At 42.9% G+C, this 20,902-nt stretch overlaps 1 protein-coding gene across 1 annotated transcript in view; it reads left to right on the top strand.

The window, feature by feature from the left end:
* LOC134289713 (uncharacterized) overlaps positions 1 to 20,063 on the top strand; it is a 25,082-nt gene extending 5,019 nt beyond the window's left edge. The window contains exons 2-5 of the mRNA XM_062856058.1: positions 10 to 609; positions 16,567 to 16,685; positions 17,841 to 18,149; positions 18,482 to 20,063. Of these exons, the coding sequence (XP_062712042.1) occupies positions 10 to 609; positions 16,567 to 16,685; positions 17,841 to 18,149; positions 18,482 to 18,964 (1,511 nt within the window). The 3' untranslated portion in view covers positions 18,965 to 20,063. The remainder of the gene's footprint in view (positions 1 to 9; positions 610 to 16,566; positions 16,686 to 17,840; positions 18,150 to 18,481) is intronic.
* Positions 20,064 to 20,902: the final 839 nt, after the last annotated feature.

The following is a 20,902-nucleotide window of genomic DNA, read 5'->3' as shown; positions in this document are numbered from 1 at the left end:
TGGACGTAGAAGCTGCCTGTCCTGTTGCGCCGAAGCCGAAAAAACAAAAGAACTCGAGCAAACCAACGCTGCAAGAGATCGCGCTGCGATTTATAAGCCGCGAAGGAAATGCAGGATCATGCAGCATCGACGAAAATAGCGGTTGCTCATACACACAAGTGACGTGCGATGTCGGAAATTTTGTCCGACACTTCCGAACCCAGCATCCAAACGCGGCCAGGAGACACGGACTTATGAGCGAGAAGGATACAGGCGCCCGGAAACCACGAGCAATCGCAAAACGCCTCATAGGTATTGATCGGCGTTTGTTGCTCGAATCTTTAACGAAGCTGGTGTGCTATCATAATCTTCCTTTATCTTGTGTCGAGTGGGAAGGTCTCAAGCAATTGATGGACCCAATTGCCTCCGCATTGGATGTGACGCTGAATCGAGGAAAAAACAAAATGATCATTCATGCCATAGCCAACAGGGTTCGTGCCGCTTTGGGAAAGGAGATGAAAAATATTTTACTTTCACTGAAGGTCGATTCCGCTTCGAGATTCCACCGCCATATACTTGGAATCAATGTTCAGTACGTTTTAGACGGAAAAATCGTCATTCGTACTCTTGGTAAGTTGACATATTTTAACCTGGTATTACGTTAAAACTGAAACAAAACTTGATTCTCGAATTAGTGTTATACATCTTCTTGGATTAACGTCCAAGCTGGAAAAGAGCCTGCTCACACTTTCAAAGTTAACTGAGCTCCTGCCAATAATCATTTTGTTAAGGAAATAAACTGGACCGGCCGGGAATTGAAGCTGTCGGCCGTCATCCTCAGCAAGATTTTGATTTACGAGGAAAAATGCATTCAGCGCCTCTAAATGACTTTCAGACAAATATGGTCCTTTACAAAGCTGTTCCTAATAAATGGGCCTCTTTCGAATGTACATAACAATTTGAATAATCCATTATAGCCACAAAAAAAAGGTTTATTTTTTCACAACAATAACTATATCTGGCGTTCGATTTGAATAGGACCTACCAGCATAAGAATTACAGCAACATAATATGTCATATTATGACCTATTCAAATCGAACGCCAGATATATTCTTCGTCAAAGCTGTATTAGTTTTGAACAAGTTTTATGTTGCATTCAAGAAAACCCGGCGCTCTTGCTGCAGTTTTCAAATTTTAATATGTAGAAAATTGAAAATGCGTTGTTTTGTGCCCAGAGACCAAATGTTTGTCGCCAGATATAGGAAAATCGGCCAAATACTTTTATTTTTGGTTTGAAGCTTCTCCTGTCTCTTGAAAAAAGTATGCAAAAATTGCAAGTGAAAATCATGGACAGCGAAAATATTACTAAAAACGTGCAAACACTCTGGGTGGAATATGTTTCTCAATAGAATAAATTAAGTTTTTTTTTTCAGTCTTCTCTAGAGACCAATATTAATTTGGTCGATTTCATGCTCGTTGAACATTCTCGTAGACTTGGTGGTTTTGAACCAACATTTTACTGAAGTTTCTGAATAACATAAATGTTTTTTTGCTAGTTTTCTAGCTGCACTCTGAAACCTCTACACTAGACCTAAAGATAGAAAAGAGTAGGTCATCTTTCAGAAGCAGTTTACCAGCCGTACGCGGAAAACGGTATCCATTAAGACACTGTTGCAAACTAACTCAGAAAGTTACGGTAGAAGATTGGAAAGTTTTCAATTGGTCAATCAGTCAGGATTTGCCTATGTAGTGTTATGGTCACACGGTTTGTATTTGTCTTCTTGTTTGGTTTTGTGGTAAGGTGCAATATGTTTTCCTCCTCGTTAAGTCAGTTAAGTCAAACACACTATGTTTTTTCATCGAATCAGTTGAACCTCGTATGTTAAAATATATTCGACCCTGTGTCAAATTGATTTCTTGATTTCGCTAATCGTTTTCTACTTCTCTGTGTTCATCTCTTGTGTCCTTAAATTGTCATCGGTCCAAAACCCACAGAAACATGTAACTGAACTTCTGATATTTTTTTTTCTGTTGGTGTCATAATACCATCTAAGATAAACAAAAATATGCCAAGTTGGTCAGCCACATTTTAAATAATAAAGATTGCTTGTTAACTATTATGTATTCTTCCCCCTACAAATACTATGAAAAATATTCAAATTCGTTCAATTTTCCTATCGGTCCTACCTCGATAAACCATGTTATTTTTCAAGCGTGGCCTAGAAATGCCAACCTTGTCATACACAAGTAACTTTGCTGATAAAAAGCTGATAAAAAGCAGTCAGTTTTTTGTCCAAAATGTCACGTGGGTGGCGACCGACAGTTTGGGATACCATGCATGACATCCATTCACTATACATAGGAACAATTCATGAAATGAGTCAATCTGAATTTGATAGTTTTTACTGATTTGCATATATGGTTGAACTTAGTAATAAGACTAGGTACAGTATGCCGAAGATATTGCGACATTTGCACCCATTTAGACTCGGCCGAAATTCATTATCATCACAGTCGAATTTCGCACACGACTTCGCAGCAGCTGGCACCCACAAGTTCGGTTGAGTTCATGACAGGGGCGTCGGATGCACAACAGGTAAACAAAACAAGTTTGATTAGTGTGAAATTTCGCCGGGAAATGATGATTCAGTGGATTCTCAAATTATCACAGTAGTCTAAACATTAATGAGAAACCCAATACTACGGTGTTTAAATTGCTTATTTCGAAGCTATTCAATAATTTTAGTTGAAAAATCACTCGGACTCGACAGAACGTGGAACGATACAAACAGAAGCGGAAACAGCAGACACGCCTCTTTCGGGAGAAAAAGCGCCGCCTGGAAGAAGCGGAGTGTGAAGAAATGGAACTGCTGTGCCGTTCCCAAGAAACACGGAAGTTCTATCAGAAGCTCAACGCATCCCGCAACGGCTTCGTGCCGCGAGCCGATATATGCAGGGATAAAGACGGAGGCCTCTTGACGGACGGACGTGAGGTGATCGAAAGGTGGAAGCAGCACTTCGATCAGCACCTGAACGGCGTGGAGAACGTAGGCACGGGAGCCCACGGCAACGGAAGAAACGACGACGCCAGTGCAGCGGAGGACGGAAATGAACCAACTCCCACGCTGAGGGAAGTTAAGGATGCCATTCACCAGCTCAAAACCAACAAAGCAGCTGGTAAGGATGGTGTCGCAGCTGAACTCATCAAGATGGGCCCAGAAAAGTTGGCCACCTGTCTGCATCGGCTGATAGTCAGGATCTGGGAAACCGAACAGCTACCGGAGGAGTGGAAGGAAGGGGTAATCTGCCCCATTCACAAGAAAGGCGACCATTTGGAATGTGAGAACTTCAGGGCGATCACTATTTTGAATGCTGCCTACAAAGTGCTATCCCAGATCATCTTCCGTCGTCTGTCACCTAAAACAAATGAGTTCGTGGGAAGTTATCAAGCCGGCTTCATCGACGGCCGGTCGACAACGGACCAGATCTTTACCGTACGGCAAATCCTCCAGAAATGCCGTGAATACCAGGTCCCAACGCATCACCTGTTCATCGACTTCAAAGCGGCATACGACAGTATCGACCGCGCAGAGCTATGGAGAATCATGGACGAAAACGGCTTTCCTGGGAAGCTGACTAGACTGATTAAAGCAACGATGGACGGTGTGCAAAACTGCGTAAGGGTTTCGGGTGAACTATCCAGTTCATTCGTATCTCGCCGGGGACTGCGACAAGGTGACGGACTCTCATGTCTACTCTTCAACATCGCTCTGGAAGGTGTGATGCGACGAGCCGGGCTCAACAGCCGGGGAACGATTTTCACAAAATCCGGTCAATTTGTGTGCTTTGCGGACGACATGGACATTATCGCTAGAACATTTGGAACGGTGGCAGAACTGTACACCCGCCTGAAACGCGAAGCAGCAAAGGTCGGACTGGTGGTGAATGCCTCAAAAACAAAGTATATGCTGGTAGGCGGAACCGAAAACGACCGGATCCGTCTGGGTAGTAATGTTACGATAGACGGGGATACTTTCGAGGTGGTGGAGGAATTCGTCTACCTTGGATCCTTACTGACGGCTGACAACAACGTGAGCCGTGAAATTCGGAGGCGCATCATCAGCGGAAGTCGGGCCTACTACGGGCTCCAGAAGAAACTGCGGTCGAAAAAGATTCACCCACGCACCAAATGCACCATGTACAAAACGCTAATAAGACCGGTGATCCTCTACGGGCACGAGACATGGACCATGCTCGAGGAGGACCTACAAGCACTCGGAGTTTTCGAGCGACGCGTGCTAAGAACGATCTTCGGCGGTGTGCAGGAGAACGGCGTGTGGCGGAGAAGGATGAACCACGAGCTCGCTGCACTTTACGGCTAACCCAGCATCCAGAAGGTGGCCAAAGCCGGAAGGATACGGTGGGCAGGGCATGTTGCAAGAATGCCGGACAACAACCCTGCAAAGCTGGTGTTTGCAACTGATCCGGTTGGCACAAGAAGGCGTGGAGCGCAGAGAGCACGATGGGCGGACCAAGTGGAGCGTGACTTGGCGAGCATCGGGCGCGACCGAGGATGGAGAGCGGCAGCCACGAACCGTGTATTATGGAGAAATATTGTTGATTCAGTTTTATCTTGAATTTGATGTAATACTAAATAAATGAAAAAAAAAAATGAAGTTGAAAAATCACGAATTAACACGATTTTTATAAAAGTCATGTAATTTTACACTATTTTACGTGACTAAATTAATTAGCTATTTCTCCTTCGTGTAACGAACATTTCCTCCATACATCGTTTTTGTGTAGGAATTCGTTTTCATTGACTAATTACACTAGTTTACAGCATTTTTGAACTCGGTAAGCTGATGATCATTTTTGGTGTAGAATCATGCCCTGAGTTCGAAAACGCGAAAGAAAAAAATCACAGTAGAGCGGAAATTTTTTCGACTTTCCATACAAGGGTGATGATTTGAAATCGATTTTTGTTCTATTTTTAAGCAAAGGCGCTCACTTCAAACATCTCATTCTCCGTAATCAATGCTCCGATTTAGCTGAAATTTTTACTGTAACTCGCCTACATATGATATGTCAAATAAACATCGAGAAAGAATTTTTAGGTTGGTTTTTTCAAATTGAAAAAAATACATTTCTTCAGAAAAATTTGGAAATTTTGCTAAAATTTAAGAAGATCGTCCCTAAAACTCGGCAATATCTTGAATTTCATTAATCTGACCCAAAACCTGTATTCAGATGATCAAATGGTATTGCATTCAGCTTTTAATTTATGGAAAAAGATTTAAAATTGGTTAAACAAAACGCAACATATTTGAATTTTAGTTACTTACATATTTTGAAAAGTTGCAAAACTCGATATTGAGCTAAAACTCAAAAACTGTTCTACTTAAAATTTTTTGAAGGTCGGTTTCGAAATCAGCACTAAATTGTGCATCAAAAATTTTGGTCGTTGACAGAAGTTCACGACTTTCGTTTTATTTTGTAAACTTGTGTTATTTATCAAAAGTATGTCACGTTGATACTAAAAATTGCGTAGAGTTGCCAGCACGAATTAAAACAAAGTTACCTATGATTAAGACGTCATGCCATCGTATTCTAATGTCTTTTGATTCAAGTATCAGAAATTACGCTGATGATAAGGCTCGAGCCTGCGGATCAGAAGGTCCCAGGTTCAAGCTCAAATACATAATGACTCCATGACTTACACGCAATCTCCCAAATAATGATGATCGGGACCTGCCAATTAAGCCCATTCCAGGACTAGCTAGATATTTAGTTCACTTGTTGACAAGAAATCGTGTCGACGAGATCAGCTGGACGAAATATTGGACATCTGTTTGATACTGGGCACTGCGTGAGCGATTCCACTTGGCAGCGCCCCTTACAATTTGTACAGCGCCTTAATGTATTATATTTGAATTCTACTACATTAAACTGGTTGCCTTTGCGCTACTGTTACATTTCTACCCTACCCTGATGAGCACGATGATGTGTGGCTCTTGTTCCTTTTTCCAATTGAGGGTCCATTATAAGTTGCTGTTAGCCGATATCTAAGTTTCCGGGTCCGTTAGGGTCCGTTGGGGGGAAGAGCAACTGACGAAAAAATTGCAAGTGTCGGGGCTCGAACCCATGACGACCATCTACTTATGAAGTGAACCTGTTTCACGGGCCCTGGCTTTCGAAGTATTTCTCTAGGAATTTATTTCAGGTAGCCTTTCAGAAAAGTTGACCTTTTTATCTTATAAATCCTAGGACTCCTTCAATAATTCAATAATAAGCAATTTCTCCGGGTAATCATCCAAAGAATTCTTCTGGAATTTCTTCAGGAATTCCCCCAAGAATTTTTCCCGAAATTCATCCTGTAACTGTTCCAGTAAATCCTTCAGGGTATCCTCCAAAAAATTCCCCAGAAAGATTTTATTGCTATTGTTATTCCCTCACATGTTAAATGTTAAGCACGACCAGATGGTCTGTAAGTAATATCTTATCTCACAAGCTTCGGATGGCTTTGCGATCTTCGACAAAGTTTTTCGGCACATATAAGGTTATAATTCTATATAATCGGTTATGTAATTTAGGAAAAAAATAAAGCCCTTTATGAAAAAAAAAAATGCAAAAAAGACTTTGTTTTCCCATATAAACTCTCATACAAACTTCAAATGGGTCAAGCATCACCCAAATGTTAACGGATTTAGCTGAAAATTTGACCAGAGATTGCGGCGTCATATAGAACGAAATTAGAAGGGTGCCCATCACACTTTTTGACATGTGGTATTTTAAGCCACGTTACTCCAGGAGTTCCTCCAGGGTTTTCTTCAGGAATTCCTCTAAAGATTTCTCCAGGAATTCTTCAAGGAATTTCACTAGGGACACCTGCATGGATTACTTCAGGAACTCCTCTAAGCATTTCTCCAGGAATTCCTTTAGGCATTCCTCCAGAGTGTCTGAAGAAATCTCTAAGTTGTTTGGCTGGTCAAGGACTAACCGATAATAAGACTTAAGCTTCAAAATTCCACCGCTAGGCGGTGCTAGTGAGCTAACAAATTTTGTTTTCCATATTGTTGGGGTCACTGAAGACCCATTTCGGTTTCGGAATGGACTGTTTAAAAGCGATTTAAGAACTTCTCTCTGAAACACGTTTATTTGGTCCGGTTGTACGAAAAACAATGATAATGAATTAGCAAGTACAGAAAGCAGCAGTGCTGCGCGATATGAAAAAAACAAAAGCGTTCATGTGTACAGTGCAGCAGCACTGCAACGTGGGTTTTGAATTCACTCATCATAGCAACCGTGTTGCTTGTTTGACGGGAAGAAAAAATATTTTATTAAAAGCATTTCAAGCATCAAGAACGGTTGCTGACATCCTGCCCCGCGGCTGCGAAGCTGAAGAACTTGGGTAACTGGTTGAATTCCCATCGTTATCGTCGATTGGCAGTGGGGCCAACTTCGAAATACTGCGCTTGAAGACACCGGAGCTGGTTTTCACGTCAACTACACGAACAAGAGAATCCGAACCTGGGTAGGTTTTCGTCACAACTCCTATTTTCCAGGTCAAAGGAGGAAGGTTGTCCTCGATCAAAAGAACCACTGTACCAGGCCTTACGTTTGGGGTTCTCTTGGTCCATTTCCCTCGAGTCTGCAGCGTAGAGAGGTACTCGCGTGACCAACGGGTCCAAAAGTGCTCACGAAGCTTGTCCAAATATCTCCAACGGGAAAGGCGGTTGTCTGGTGTGCTTGAACACGACGGTTTTGGAATACATTGCAGTGGCCTTCCAATCTGCAAATGCGCCGGAGTAATCGGAAGAGGGTCCTCAGGATTATCCGACAAGCTGTATAACGGCCGGGAGTTCAAGATGGCCTCGATGTGTGACAGCATGGTAGCAAATTCTTCGAAGGTAAGGATAGCATTTTGAAGCGTTCGTTTCATGTGTGTCTTCACACTCTTTACGCCTGCCTCCCATAAGCCCCCAAAATTGGGAGCTCTGGGAGGAATAAAGACCCATTCTATTTCCCTAGGTAAGAGAAAACTTTGGATCCGCTGGTTTGTCTGTTCATCCTTGAAGAGCGTGTAGAGATCCCGCAACTGGTTGGCCGCACCGACAAAATTCGTTGCATTATCCGAGAACATCTTCCGGACCAGTCCTCGACGGTTGACAAAACGTTCCAGTGCAGCCACAAAAGCGTCGGCACTGAGATCGGAGACGAGTTCAAGATGAATATTCTTCGTCGTCAGGCAAATGAACACGGCAATGTAGGCCTTCATAGTCTTCGGTCGGTATTTCCCCTGTTTAACTATAACCGGCCCAGCAAAGTCGACGCCGGTGTACTCGAACGGTGCTGCTACATTCACTCGCTCTTCGGGAAGTACACCCATCAACTGTTGGATCGCAGACGGTTTGCATCGAAAACATTTCAAGCATCGACGCGTAATTTTTCGAATACTGGACCTGCCGTTTAACGTCCAGAAGTTCTGCCGAACGATGGCGAGAAGTCCGGATGGGCCGATGTGCAGATTCTCAACATGTAGTGAACGAATGAGGGCGTCAGTGACACAGTGATTTGGCAGGATCAGCTGGTGTCGGGCATCGTATGGAAGCTTGGCATTTTCCAGTCGACCACCCACCCTCAGCAAGCCATCATCGTCGATGAACGGGTGCAAGGATGCTAGTCGACGTGAGAGACGATTTCTTCGTAGGCGATTGAATTCCTCAGGTAACTCCGACCGTTGAACCATCTTCACAATACTCTTCATTGCATTTCTCATTTCACACACTGTGAGCATCGGTCCCCGTAACGTAGGTTGCTTGGCAACACGACACTTACAGTTCTTTATGAAACGCAACACGTAACCGATCACTCTCTGAAGTCTACGAAAGTTATCGCATTTGTCCAGAATAGGCAACACCTCTTCAACTACCACTGATTCGACAGTCATTGTTTCCATTCTCAGCATGTCACTATTCTCACTTAGTTCTGGTCCAGCCAAAACATCTTCAACACACCGCAAAAACTGTGGTCCATGCCACCAGAGGTCACAATGAACGAGAGCAGATGGCAACATTCCTCTCGAAACAACGTCCGCTGGATTCGAATCGGTTTTCACGTATTTCCACGACCAATTTTCTGTCAAACTGTTAATTTGGACCACTCTATTGCGAACGTAGACCTCCATATTCCCGGGTGGCTTTCTAAGCCACGCCAACACTATCTGGCTGTCTGACCACAACACGATTTCGGAAAACTCCATCGCCATTTCTTCGACAATCTTCACTGTGAGCCGAGCTAACAGTACGGCTGCCAGGAGCTCCATCCTGGGAATGGTGACGGCCTTCAAAGGAGCGACTCTTGACTTAGCGCAGCACAGCTGCAACTCAGCACTACCGTCGACACTGATGCAGCGTATGTAAACGCAGGCTCCGTAGGCAGCAAGAGACGCATCGCAAAAACCGTGGATTTCGTACCGACAGGCTCCTTGAACTACGACGCATCGAGGCACACTGATCTCTCCGAGACCAGGTAGCGCTGCTCTGAATTTGCTCCATTCACTTAATACGTCCCCCTTGAGCTCTTCGTCCCAATCGACTCCCTTAGCCCACAGTTTTTGAATCAGTATCTTCGCTAGTACAATCACTGGGGACACAAGGCCAAGGGGGTCGAACAGTTTCGAAACACATGAAAGAACACTTCTCTTCGTGACTGAATATCCTTCCGTTTCCATGGGATAACCGACAAACAACAGAGTGTCCTTTTGTGGCTCCCACAACACTCCTAATGCCTTAATCACTTCACTGGTATTGTTCGTCTTATTTTCATTTACACTGATAAGTTTTTCCCGGTCTTCTTCAGGTACGCTGTTCATCACCACTTCAGAGTTGGAAGACCATTTTCTTATTGGAAAACATCCAGCTGCTAACAGCTGCTTCACTTCCTGCAAGCGCTGTACTGCTTCCTCTTCTGTGTCAGCTCCGGATAGCAGATCGTCGACATACACATCCTTTATCACTATATCTGCTGCTACTGGAAACCGCTGCTTTTCTTCCGACGCAAGCTGCACAAGACATCTCGTTGCTAGGAACGGTGCAGTTGCCGTTCCGTATGTTACCGTCGATAACTCCAATACTCGAAGGGGATCGGAGGATTCCTTCCGCCAAAATATCCGCTGGAACGCTGTTTGGCTGTCGTCCAATCGCACTTGACGATACATTTTGGTTATGTCGCCGGAAAATGCGACCAGATGTCGGCGGAAACGAAGCACGATCGAGAACAAGTCTGCTTGAACCGTTGGACCAACCTTCAAAACATCATTCAGCGAGTAATTGGACGTTTTGGCACTCGCGTCAAAAACCACTCTCAGTTTGGTGGACGAACTGGACGGTTTCAGCACCGCGTGATGTGGTAGGTAAAACTTCTTCAGACTTGGGTCATCATCAGTCTCACAAACTTCTTTGCAGTGTTCAAGGGCTTCGTATTCATCAAGGAAGTCTGAATATTGCCGCTTTAGCTCTGGGTTTCGCAACAGTCTACGTTCAAGCTGATGGAATCGTCGCAAGGCTAGGGTGCGATTGTCCTCCAACTCCATCACAGTGTCTCGAAACGGCAATTGCACTATGAAGCGGCCATTTTCATCACGGCGAAAGGTATTCGCGTAATGCAGTTCCACCTCCTGCTCTTCAGTGGACAGTGGTGATGAATCTGTGACTTCCTCCATGCTCCAAAATCGCTCTACGGCCTTCGTCAATGGATCCTCCAATACCACGTTAGAACAAATTACAGCTGCGTCAGCTTGAACAAATGGATCGTAGGCTCCTGTCACAATCCATCCGAGGTCCGTTTCTCGCAGTGAAACTGTCCCGTTTGCCAGCTTCAAATTGTCGGTTCGCAGAAGATCCCACACATAATTCGACGCCAAAACCAAGTCTATCTCACACGGTTCAAAGAATTGCGGATCGGCCAGCTGGATGCCGCTGGGAATATTCCAGCCACTGATGTCGATGGTTGTCCAGGGCACCTTACCGGTAGGCCGTTCGGAAATCAGGCACGAAATGGTGTCGGTGAAAGAACCGTACTTTGACGAGAACGATACACACATCTTCTTGCGTGCCTGCGTCTTCAGTGCATTTGCACCTACCACTGTCACATTGCACTTCGCCGTTGGGAGCTCCAAAAGGTTCGCCATGGATTCCGATAAGATGTGCGCTTGCGATCCCGAATCCAAGAGGGCACGGCACGGGTGCATCCGACCATATTTGTCTGCCACATCTATGATCGCCGTTTGGAGCAGCACTTGCTGAGGCAAATGCGTCGGTTCACTGGAGAGACATGACGAATTCACGGAAGAACTGTCCCGTTCCTCTGTTGGGCTTCTCGCATCTGGTGTACCGCTAACGTTGACATTCGACTTAACTGGTTCCACTTGCGGCTGACCAGGTTTCGAAGCCGGCACTGACACATGGCTTTCTTCTTCTTGGTGCAATAGCGTATGGTGTTTTTCGTTGCACTTTGAGCAGCTTCTTTCGGACAAACACTTGGCACTGCGATGTCCTTTGCGCAAGCAGTTAAAACACACCTTCACTAGTTTTGCCTTAATTAACCTTTGCGCAACACTCATCTCACGGAAAGCACTACATTTGAAGTTTGGATGCGAACCCCCACAGAGCTCGCACACTGTTTCGCTGGTGGTCGTGGCGGCAGAAGAAACTTTCGACGATCCCTTTGCAGAAGACAGCTTGGCCATCGGTTTGGCCGGATGCGCGATCGGCACAGTCGCCTCGCATCTTTCGAGTACTTGACACCGCTTTTTGAGGAACTCAATCGTCTCGTCATATTTTGGAAGGTCGCCATGGTCGATTGACGCTTCCCAGAGTTCCCGCGTTTCTCTGTCCAAGGCAGATGCAAGAAGGTGGACCACAACCAGCTCTGAAACGCCAAGAAGATCCTGATTGTGGAATCGTAAGTTTTCCACATGCCGGGAGCACTCGGTAATCAGTTCTCGCAATCCGTGTGACGATTTTTTCTCCATTTTCTTCAGCTTCAGAAGACCTTCGATGTGGATGTCAATCAGGCGCCGTTCGTTGTCGAAGCGCTCCTCGAGCACAGCCCATGCATGGTCATAGTTGTTATCCTGAATGGTTTTGGTGTCAATGATCCCGGCAGCTTGTCCTACAAGCGACTTCTCAAGGTGGAACAATTTAACTGCGTTCGAGTCTGGCGAAGTTTTCATCAAGTCGGTCCACATGGACTTAAACTTGGGCCAATTCTCATATTTCCCATCAAAGACCGGCAGCGGAGCACGTAGGGATTGCTGGTGTACAATAACTTGCGGCTGTGGCTGGCCTCCTGGTCCCGCTGGGACGAGCAACTGGGAGTGCCCGACTGCTGCCCGATCAGTCAACAGAGTCTCAATCAAAACAAGTGTGGAATTATAGAGATCTTCGAATTCGAGCAGTTTGTTTTCATGTTCCTCCCTCTGATTTTCAGGAATGACTTCCATGACCTTGTCGTGAACTTCCATGAACTCTCCGTAGTACTTCTCGATGCTTCGCTGGTGAACTTTCAACTGCGGCAGGGACACTTGAACCGGTTCATCCTCATGCGGCACTTGAAGGGAATTCCATATTCGAGTCAGTTTTCCCTTCGCCTGCCCGCGCTTGCTCACTAGCGATTTTATGAGCTCCATTTTCGCCTTCTTCTTTTTCCTATTCGACGGGGGTGTCTTGGGAGTCGACGGCACCGATTCGGAGTCGGCTTCTGGGAGGGATTCTGTGGCTTGCTGTTCCGTCTCCGGGTGGCTCAGCAATGCCCGCCACATGGATTATCCGGACTCGCAACGGGATTGCTATCCGACAGTGGAATAACAGCGGGACTGTTATTTTCCGGCGTGTGCAGCACACCAGAATTCACTCGGCAAGATGGCGACACACCGACGACGACGTCTTGCGAACCGCACTCGCGCTGCGATGCTCGACAAAACGAACTTTTACGGTAAAACTCGGAACTTTTCGCGGACTTTTCGGTTATCCGGATCACACCCGGTTCGATGGACCAATGTTGGGGTCACTGAAGACCCATTTCGGTTTCGGAATGGACTGTTTAAAAGCGATTTAAGAACTTCTCTCTGAAACACGTTTATTTGGTCCGGTTGTACGAAAAACAATGATAATGAATTAGCAAGTACAGAAAGCAGCAGTGCTGCGCGATATGAAAAAACAAAAGCGTTCATGTGTACAGTGCAGCAGCACTGCAACGTGGGTTTTGAATTCACTCATCATAGCAACCGTGTTGCTTGTTTGACGGGAAGAAAAATTATTTTATTAAAAGCATTTCAAGCATCAAGAACGGTTGCTGACACATATATATCAGGAAAATTTGCAAAAAAAATACAACTAGCGCCGCTTAGCTGCAGAAACTTGAATCAAACACTAATTATTCTGAAAGCCCTTGATCTACCAAACAATATTGAAGAAGACACCATCTTTCTACAAAATTGGGGTGATGAGATATGCGAAATTTAAAATTTGTTTGCTCTCTAGCGTCGCCTAGCGGTGGTATTTTGAATCTTAAGCCTTATTATCGGTTAGTCCTTGACCAGCCAAACAATTTTGCCAAAGACATCAACTCTCTAAGTAATCAAGATCATGAGATATATGAGATTGAAATTTCGTTAGCGTCACATCTATTTGTCTGTGATCATCTTAGACAAGTAGATGCAACACTGACAAAATTTTCATCCCTGAGATATTCTCAGGATCTTGATTACTTAGAGAGTTGGTTTCTTCGGCAAAGTTGTTCAGCTGGTCAAGGGCTTTCGTATGATTCGTGATTTCACCGCTAGGCGGCGCTAGAGAGCGAACAAATTTTACATTTCACATATCTCAGCATTCTGATTCTTTAGAAAGATGGTGTCTACGGCAAAATTGTTTGGTAGATCAAGGGCTTCCAGAATAATTATCGTTTGGTTCGAGTTCCTACAGCTAGGCAGCGCTAGTTGCAATTTTTTGCATATTTTCCTGATATATATGAAAAACAAAATTTGTTAGCTTACTAGCACCGCCTGTTGGTGGAATTGGAAACAAAAATATCGATAAACTGTAAGCCCTTGACCAGCTTAAGACGTCTGCTTGTCTCTGATATCACAGGATTTGATACCCCTTAGCGGGTTTTGGACTCACTCGCATGGTTTCGGTTCACCAAATGCTCAAACAGAGGATTCCTACGGAAATTCCAGCAGGAATTTCTTCAGGAATTGTTTCAGGAATTCCTGCAGTAATTTATTAAGGAATTCTTATAGCAATTACTTCAAGGATTCCTCCAGGAATTTATCCAGCAATTTCTCCATCAGGGATTCCTCCATAAATTCCTCCAGGCTAGGCATACCTCCTCCAAAGATTCCTTCAGAAATTGCTCAAGGAATTTCATAAGGAATTTGCCTAGAAATTTCTCCGGGAATTTCCCTTGAAATTCTCCCAAGCTTTTTTTCCAGGAATCCCTCCAAGAATTTATCCAGAGATTCCTCCTAGAATTGCTTCAGGGATTCCTCCAGGAATTCCTCTAGGGATTTCTCCATGAATTTCTTCAGTGATATCTCACAAGAATTCCTCCGGGGATATCTTCAGGAATTCCTCCATAAATTCCTCCAGGAATTCCTCAAGAAATTCCTCAAGAAATTCCTCAGGAATTTCTCAAGGATTTTTTCAGAATTGCTTCCAAGGATGCCTCCATGAATTTATCAAGGAACTGCTCTAGGAAACCCTCCAGGTATTTTTTCATAAATTCCTCCAGAGATTCTCCAAAAATTCTTCTAGGAGATTGAATTGCCATGAATTTGATCAAAGGTATCTCCAGGAGCCTTCCAGGATTTTCTCCAGAGATTTCTCTAGGTATTGCTTTAGGAATTCCTCCAGCAATTCCAACAGAAATTTCTCCACGAATTGCAGGGATTCATACAGCAATTCCTCCAGAAATTCTTACAAAGATTCCTCCAGAAGTTTTTCTAGTTATTCTTCCAGGAATACTCCAAGAGATATCTTCATAAATTTGTCCAGAGATTCCTCCTAGAATTTCTTTAAGGATTCTTCCAGGTATTTCCCCAGGAACTCATCCAGGGATTCTTTCGGGAATTCTTCCAGAGATTGCTGCAGGAACTCATCCAGGAATTTCCCCAGACATTCTTTTAGGAATTCCCTACAGGTACACTTTCAACAATTCCTCCAGAGATTTCTCCGAGGATTCCTACGGGAATTCCTACGGGATTTCTCCAGGCATTCATGCAGGAATTCCTCGAGGGATTCATCCAGGAGCTTCTCCAGGGATTACTCCAGGGATTGCTCCGGAAACTCTCCCAAGGATCGCCGCAGGAACTCCTCTAGTGATTCCTTCGGAAATTCCTCTCAAGATCTCTTCAAAAATTTATTCAGGAGTACTGTGAGAAGATTTGTATCGGAATTCTTTGAGAAAATTTGAAAGAAATGCATGCAGGAGCCAAAGGGGTTAGTAGGTATAAATTTGCTTAGAGTGTTCGCAAACAACCAAATCCCCCCCCCCCCCCCCCCTTTAGACCAAATGCTACGCCCATGACCGAAATACAAATTTTCATGAATTCTGGTACCCGGTTGCATGAAAATCAATTCAAAGTTTATATGAGAGCCGTTTTTTAAAGCATACCTGGGCGGAGCTTTCACCCAGTGTCAAAAGGAAAGTTATATATAAAATCTCTTTATATCAGTGGCTCAGAAAAAGGTGCTCTTTGTAAAAAATATGTTTTTCAAAATTATAAAGCTTTATTGGCAAACGAATCTTTCAGTCACTATCTGCATATAGAACTGCCGTCTGAGATGCGAAGCGTGAAACATAAACTTTTCAAAACAGTCTGGCGTAATGTACACTCCGATTAAAAGTTCGGGGTCAGCACCTCAAAACATGCCATGTTTTTGGCCCATATCTCCGCTAATTTACATCCGATTTCAATAACGTAGGCAGGAACGTCTCATTCAAAAGATAATAAGTCAAAAAAACTATGAACATGATTTAGGTAAAACTTTTTGAAAAATACTTGTATGTAAACTTAATCTTATGTTGCCAAATATTCTAAAAGATAAATTTAAACCTACAGCAGTGTCGCTGTAAGTTGGGTCGACCAAATTTCAAGATGAGAGCGATAATATAGCCAATTTGTTATTCGCTTTCAAGTGCTTTTTGCCGAGCTAAAGAATCTAAAGAAAACTAAAGAATCTAAAGAAAGAATCTAAAGAGAAGTAAATTTGGTATTGATGTCATTGACAAAAAGTTTGAGGTCACTTTAGTTAAACATGAAACGGTGATTTTTAGATATCTTTGTCATCTTTCAATCTATTTTAATTCTGCTTCATTTATTTTAAATATAATAAATGATACTAAATAATAATAGCTTCTTGAATTCGGGCGTAATTTGGCGGATATACTGGCCTTAAAATGACATGTATTTATGAGGGTGGCCCCAAACTTTCGATCGGGAATGTAGTTAGTAACATCTTATAAGATACCCGATTGTATTTACATTGAACAATCATCATAACACTTTTAAAACAAAATTTCAGGCATGGTAGAAATCAAGGAGCGGCAAACAGCAGCATTCCTGAAGGAAAAGATTTTAGATGTGATTCAATCGTATGGGGTGAGCATAGAACAAATCTTCTCCGTTACTGTCGATAACGGAGCGAACATGGTGGCGGCAGTCAAAGGACTGAAACATGAAATTGATATGCTTTTCACCCAGCACTTGCTATCCGGTGGTGACGACGAATATGAATCCATCGACAATCAGGCCGAAATCGAGAGTGCAGCCATCGAAAGTGAAGAACTCGCGGAATCACTGACAGCGGAGTTTCAAGAACAGCTTAATCTTGTGCGGTGCGCTGTACATACACTCCAACTCGCCGTTTTAGATGTCGTTGACAGAAAAAATGATTCCGTCAAGCATATCACTGAAATGGCCAGAAAGTGTAGAGGCACTAAATACATTATCCATTTTGAACGTAGTGGCGCGACCGTTCCTCCGATTTGGGCGCCTACCAGATGGGGTGGAATATTTAAAATGGCCAAAAGCTTCCTCCGACAAAAGGATTTTTTTGTTCAGCTTGGGATACAATTTCCCGAAATCGGTAAGCAAACTTTGTTCCTATACACATTTTTGCCTTTCACGTACTGGAAAGGCTATATGTATGTTCACTCCAAAAACGACTTTTTGATAGAAGGCCCGGAGGGTCAAGTCGCATATACCAATCAACTCAGCTAGACGAATTGAGGTGGTGTGTGTGTGTGTGTGTGTGTGTGTGTGTGTGTGTGTGTGTGTGTGTGTGTGTGTGTGTGTGTGTGTGTGTGTGTGTGTGTGTGCGTGTGTGCACATACGCACACACATACATCACCTCAATTCTTCGAGCTGAGTTGATTGGTACAGTAGACGTTCGGTCGGTGCAAACAGTTTAACTGCAATGCTTTTTAACTGCAAACCCGGTAAGTGCAACAAATTTGCAGTTACCGCACCGCCAAACGTCAAAATGGTGCGCCATGTTAGCCCAAATGAACAGTTGGATCACGTTCACGGTTATTTTACGTCGATTGACAACTTGTTGACATCTGTCAGTCGTTGCAGTTATCGAATTTCATTCGCTAAGTGAAACGTAAACATGTTGCAGTTATCGAACGTCTACTGTATATACGACTTGACCCTCCGGGTCTTCTATCAAAAAGTCATTTTTGGAGTGAATATCTAGCCTTTACAGTACACTTAGTGTACGAGAAAGGCAAAAAGATTTTATATGAGGAAGATAAAACTAATTCATTTTGTTGTAAACTGTTTTGATTTACAGAGTTGACGCCTAAAATTTGGGAGTTCATCGAGCACTATGTGCAGGCCTTTGAGCCCTTGGATATCTGCACCAAAAAACTTCAGGAACGGCATGTTTCATTGTCCGATTTCTATATCGCGTGGCTCATGACAATCAACTCAGTACGAAACATGTTTTCGAATCCTTTTGCCCAGAAGTTGACTAAGGCTCTGACAGATCGCTTGGTTAAGTTGAAATCGTCTCAAGCATTCCAGATGGCTCTTTTTGTGGATCCCCGCTTGAACTTCTTGAACTCCAAACTGTTCAACGAAGATGAAAAGCTACATATTCAGGTATTGTTACGTCCAAACCAAATGCTTAAAATGTTATGTCGTTTGCAGTAAATGCCCACCCACGCCATAGCTCAACTGTCAGATTTTGAAATTTAAGTTTATGTCGAGATTTTTCACAGTCTTACTTTACGTTATATCGAATTCTAAGACATAAACAAATTTATTTTTATGAATCGTATCGATTACCGTCAATGTCAAAAAAAAAAAAAATTGCTTTATTTACTTTAAAAAAGAGTTTACCTGTTAGAGTAAATAGAGTGAATATGGCGTATTAAAGAGTATCGGTTCCCTTTCTGTGCATGTAATGTTAGTTTTTTTTAATTTACATTCAGACATGTATCAAGGACACCTGGAACAGAATTCGAAGACTGAAGCCATCACCTTCTGAAATGTCAGCTAACAACAGTTCCAATAGCAATTCTCAATTCGACGATTTCGTGACGGAGCTTTATGGTGGTACTCTGTCGAAGACAGCAAACGATGCAACTGATTCGTCATTTGTCCAACAACTTAAGGCGTTGGAAGCTGAACCTCGTCAAGACCACACATTTGACGTGTTCAAACATTGGGTGAAGCGTAGAGAATCGCATCCGGAGCTTTTCGAGGTTGCTATGGTTGTCGTAGCAACACCCTCGAACCAGATTTCAGTAGAGCGGTCCTTTAGCGCGTTAGCTCTGATTCTCACGTCGCACCGAGTTGGATTGGGACAAGATGCACTAGAAGATATATTGATCATAAAGCTCAACCGGGACATTTTTGAGAAAGAGGCTGAATTGATCGATTGGGATGATCTGGTCAGTAATGTGAATTCTTAGCTTGAGTCTAGTCTTGGAGTTATTGAGATTATGGTTAGCAACAGCACGGTGATATACCATCAAGAGAAATAGTTTACAAAAAGAATTTTGAATTAGTTATCTGGGAAATATGTTCTCTTTTTTTGTTCTATTGTTTTATATTTTTAAATAAAACGAAATACATAAGTACCTTTTATTTCGACAATAAAATAATTTTGAGCTTTTTTTTTTAAATGCGCCGTTGGTAAGGTAGACGCGTACAATTTCCATGTGACTTTATTGGTTTTTGTAGGAATGTAGGGTGTAAGAAAATTAAGGAAGGGAATCCTGTTGTTGGGGCATCGCTATAACTTAGTAAATTTATCCAGTTGACTCGTATGTTTGTACAATGTACATGACTAGATAGATGCTTCCTCACCATATACGAAATTCATATAAGTAGATTATATAGTTTTATCCTTTGTACACGCTTAGATACTATAGGGTAGCGAGCCACTTGGGCAGTGGCCGGTATTTTGGGCACTCTTCGCTATTACTCAGTCAATTCCAAACCAATTGACTTGAAATTTTGTACACGGCTAGATACTATACATATCTCTCCGCGTTCCAAAAATTGTGCCAATTGGTACAAAATTGGCTGAGTTATTGCAGAAAAGTGCCCAAAATACGAGCCCTGCCGAGATGGTTCCACTTCCCTACCTATCTCACCGCGTTATAGCGGAAAGTGCTCAAAATAGAAGCCACTGCCGGAGTGGCTCGGATCCCTAACTACATTTTTATTACGCACCTACACTAGAATTCTCTTTACGAGATGGTAGTAGGAAGGATATCTCGAAAGTTCAGTACGTGTAAAGTTAAGAAGATCCTTGTCCGTGTAGCTGCCGGCTTAGAATAGCACTACGGACTCCCTGTTCCGGTGGTAAGAGTCCTCCAAACAGGGAAACCCAAGGTGTCAGGCGACCCGCCTAAACCAAACCGTTTTATCGCTTTAAGTTTATTATTACAAATTACTCATCAAAGCCCTATGAGAATCATTTTTGTAGCATTCAAAACCATTGCCGTACGAAGGTTCAATCCTGAAATAGTATTGCGCATTTCCTACCCCACTGGACCCCTTTCGCAGTTACAGGGCTGTTACAAAAGTGTCGATTTGAAAACCGCAAAATCCGCGTCAAGCCATTTGAAATCCGCGCCGAGGTCATCAAATCCGCGCCAGCACAAAACATATGGCTTTGATGACTCAAACTTACTAAAACCCAAATTTTTTAAGAGAAAATTAATTGATCAATTAATAAATTGATTTTTAATTACTAATCCATGAATTTGTATAACCACTTCTCCTTCAAACAAGAGTTTGAACATGTTGTTTTTTTTTTAATTACAATAATATGTTTTGGATCAATAATTCTTCGATTGTTTATCAATCAGTGCTTACTATTTTACGAGAAGAAGGCAGCAGTTCGACGAAACTTTTTGAATAATTTATAATTAACCTTATGGTAGAAATCCTGAAATCCCAAAAGATCATTTGAGAATTTTCAGAAACTTTTTGAGAAATTCAAGGATTACTTTTTGCAAACGGAGTAATCTTTTGGTATTTGGGTTGGTTTGGTTATTGTCTAACGCCTAAATATATGCACAGCGTGTTCTAATGCGCATATCAATTGAACACCCCAAGTTCTCCATACAAACTTCGGTTTTAAACTGTGAAGGCCCGGTCCAATATTTTTAAAAAATTCTTTCACTATGACACTTCTAGGGTCCCAAACCCATGTTATTTTTTTCTCATCTCATATCAAAATTTAGTGTTGAACGGTGTAATGAATGAAGAAATTCTTGCATGTTTAAAAAATCGTTAGAAATTTCTAATGAATAATATTCTATCCAGAGTTATTAAAGTTTTTTCCATGGAATTATCTAAGAATGCAATCATTAAAAGCTCCAGGACGTCTTAGCTGT

This window comes from Aedes albopictus, chromosome 1 (genome assembly GCF_035046485.1).
Source record: "Aedes albopictus strain Foshan chromosome 1, AalbF5, whole genome shotgun sequence".
Lineage (NCBI taxonomy): Eukaryota > Metazoa > Arthropoda > Insecta > Diptera > Culicidae > Aedes > Aedes albopictus.
Note: the sequence above shows the minus strand (reverse complement) of the source record. Positions and strands in the feature narration are given on the sequence as shown.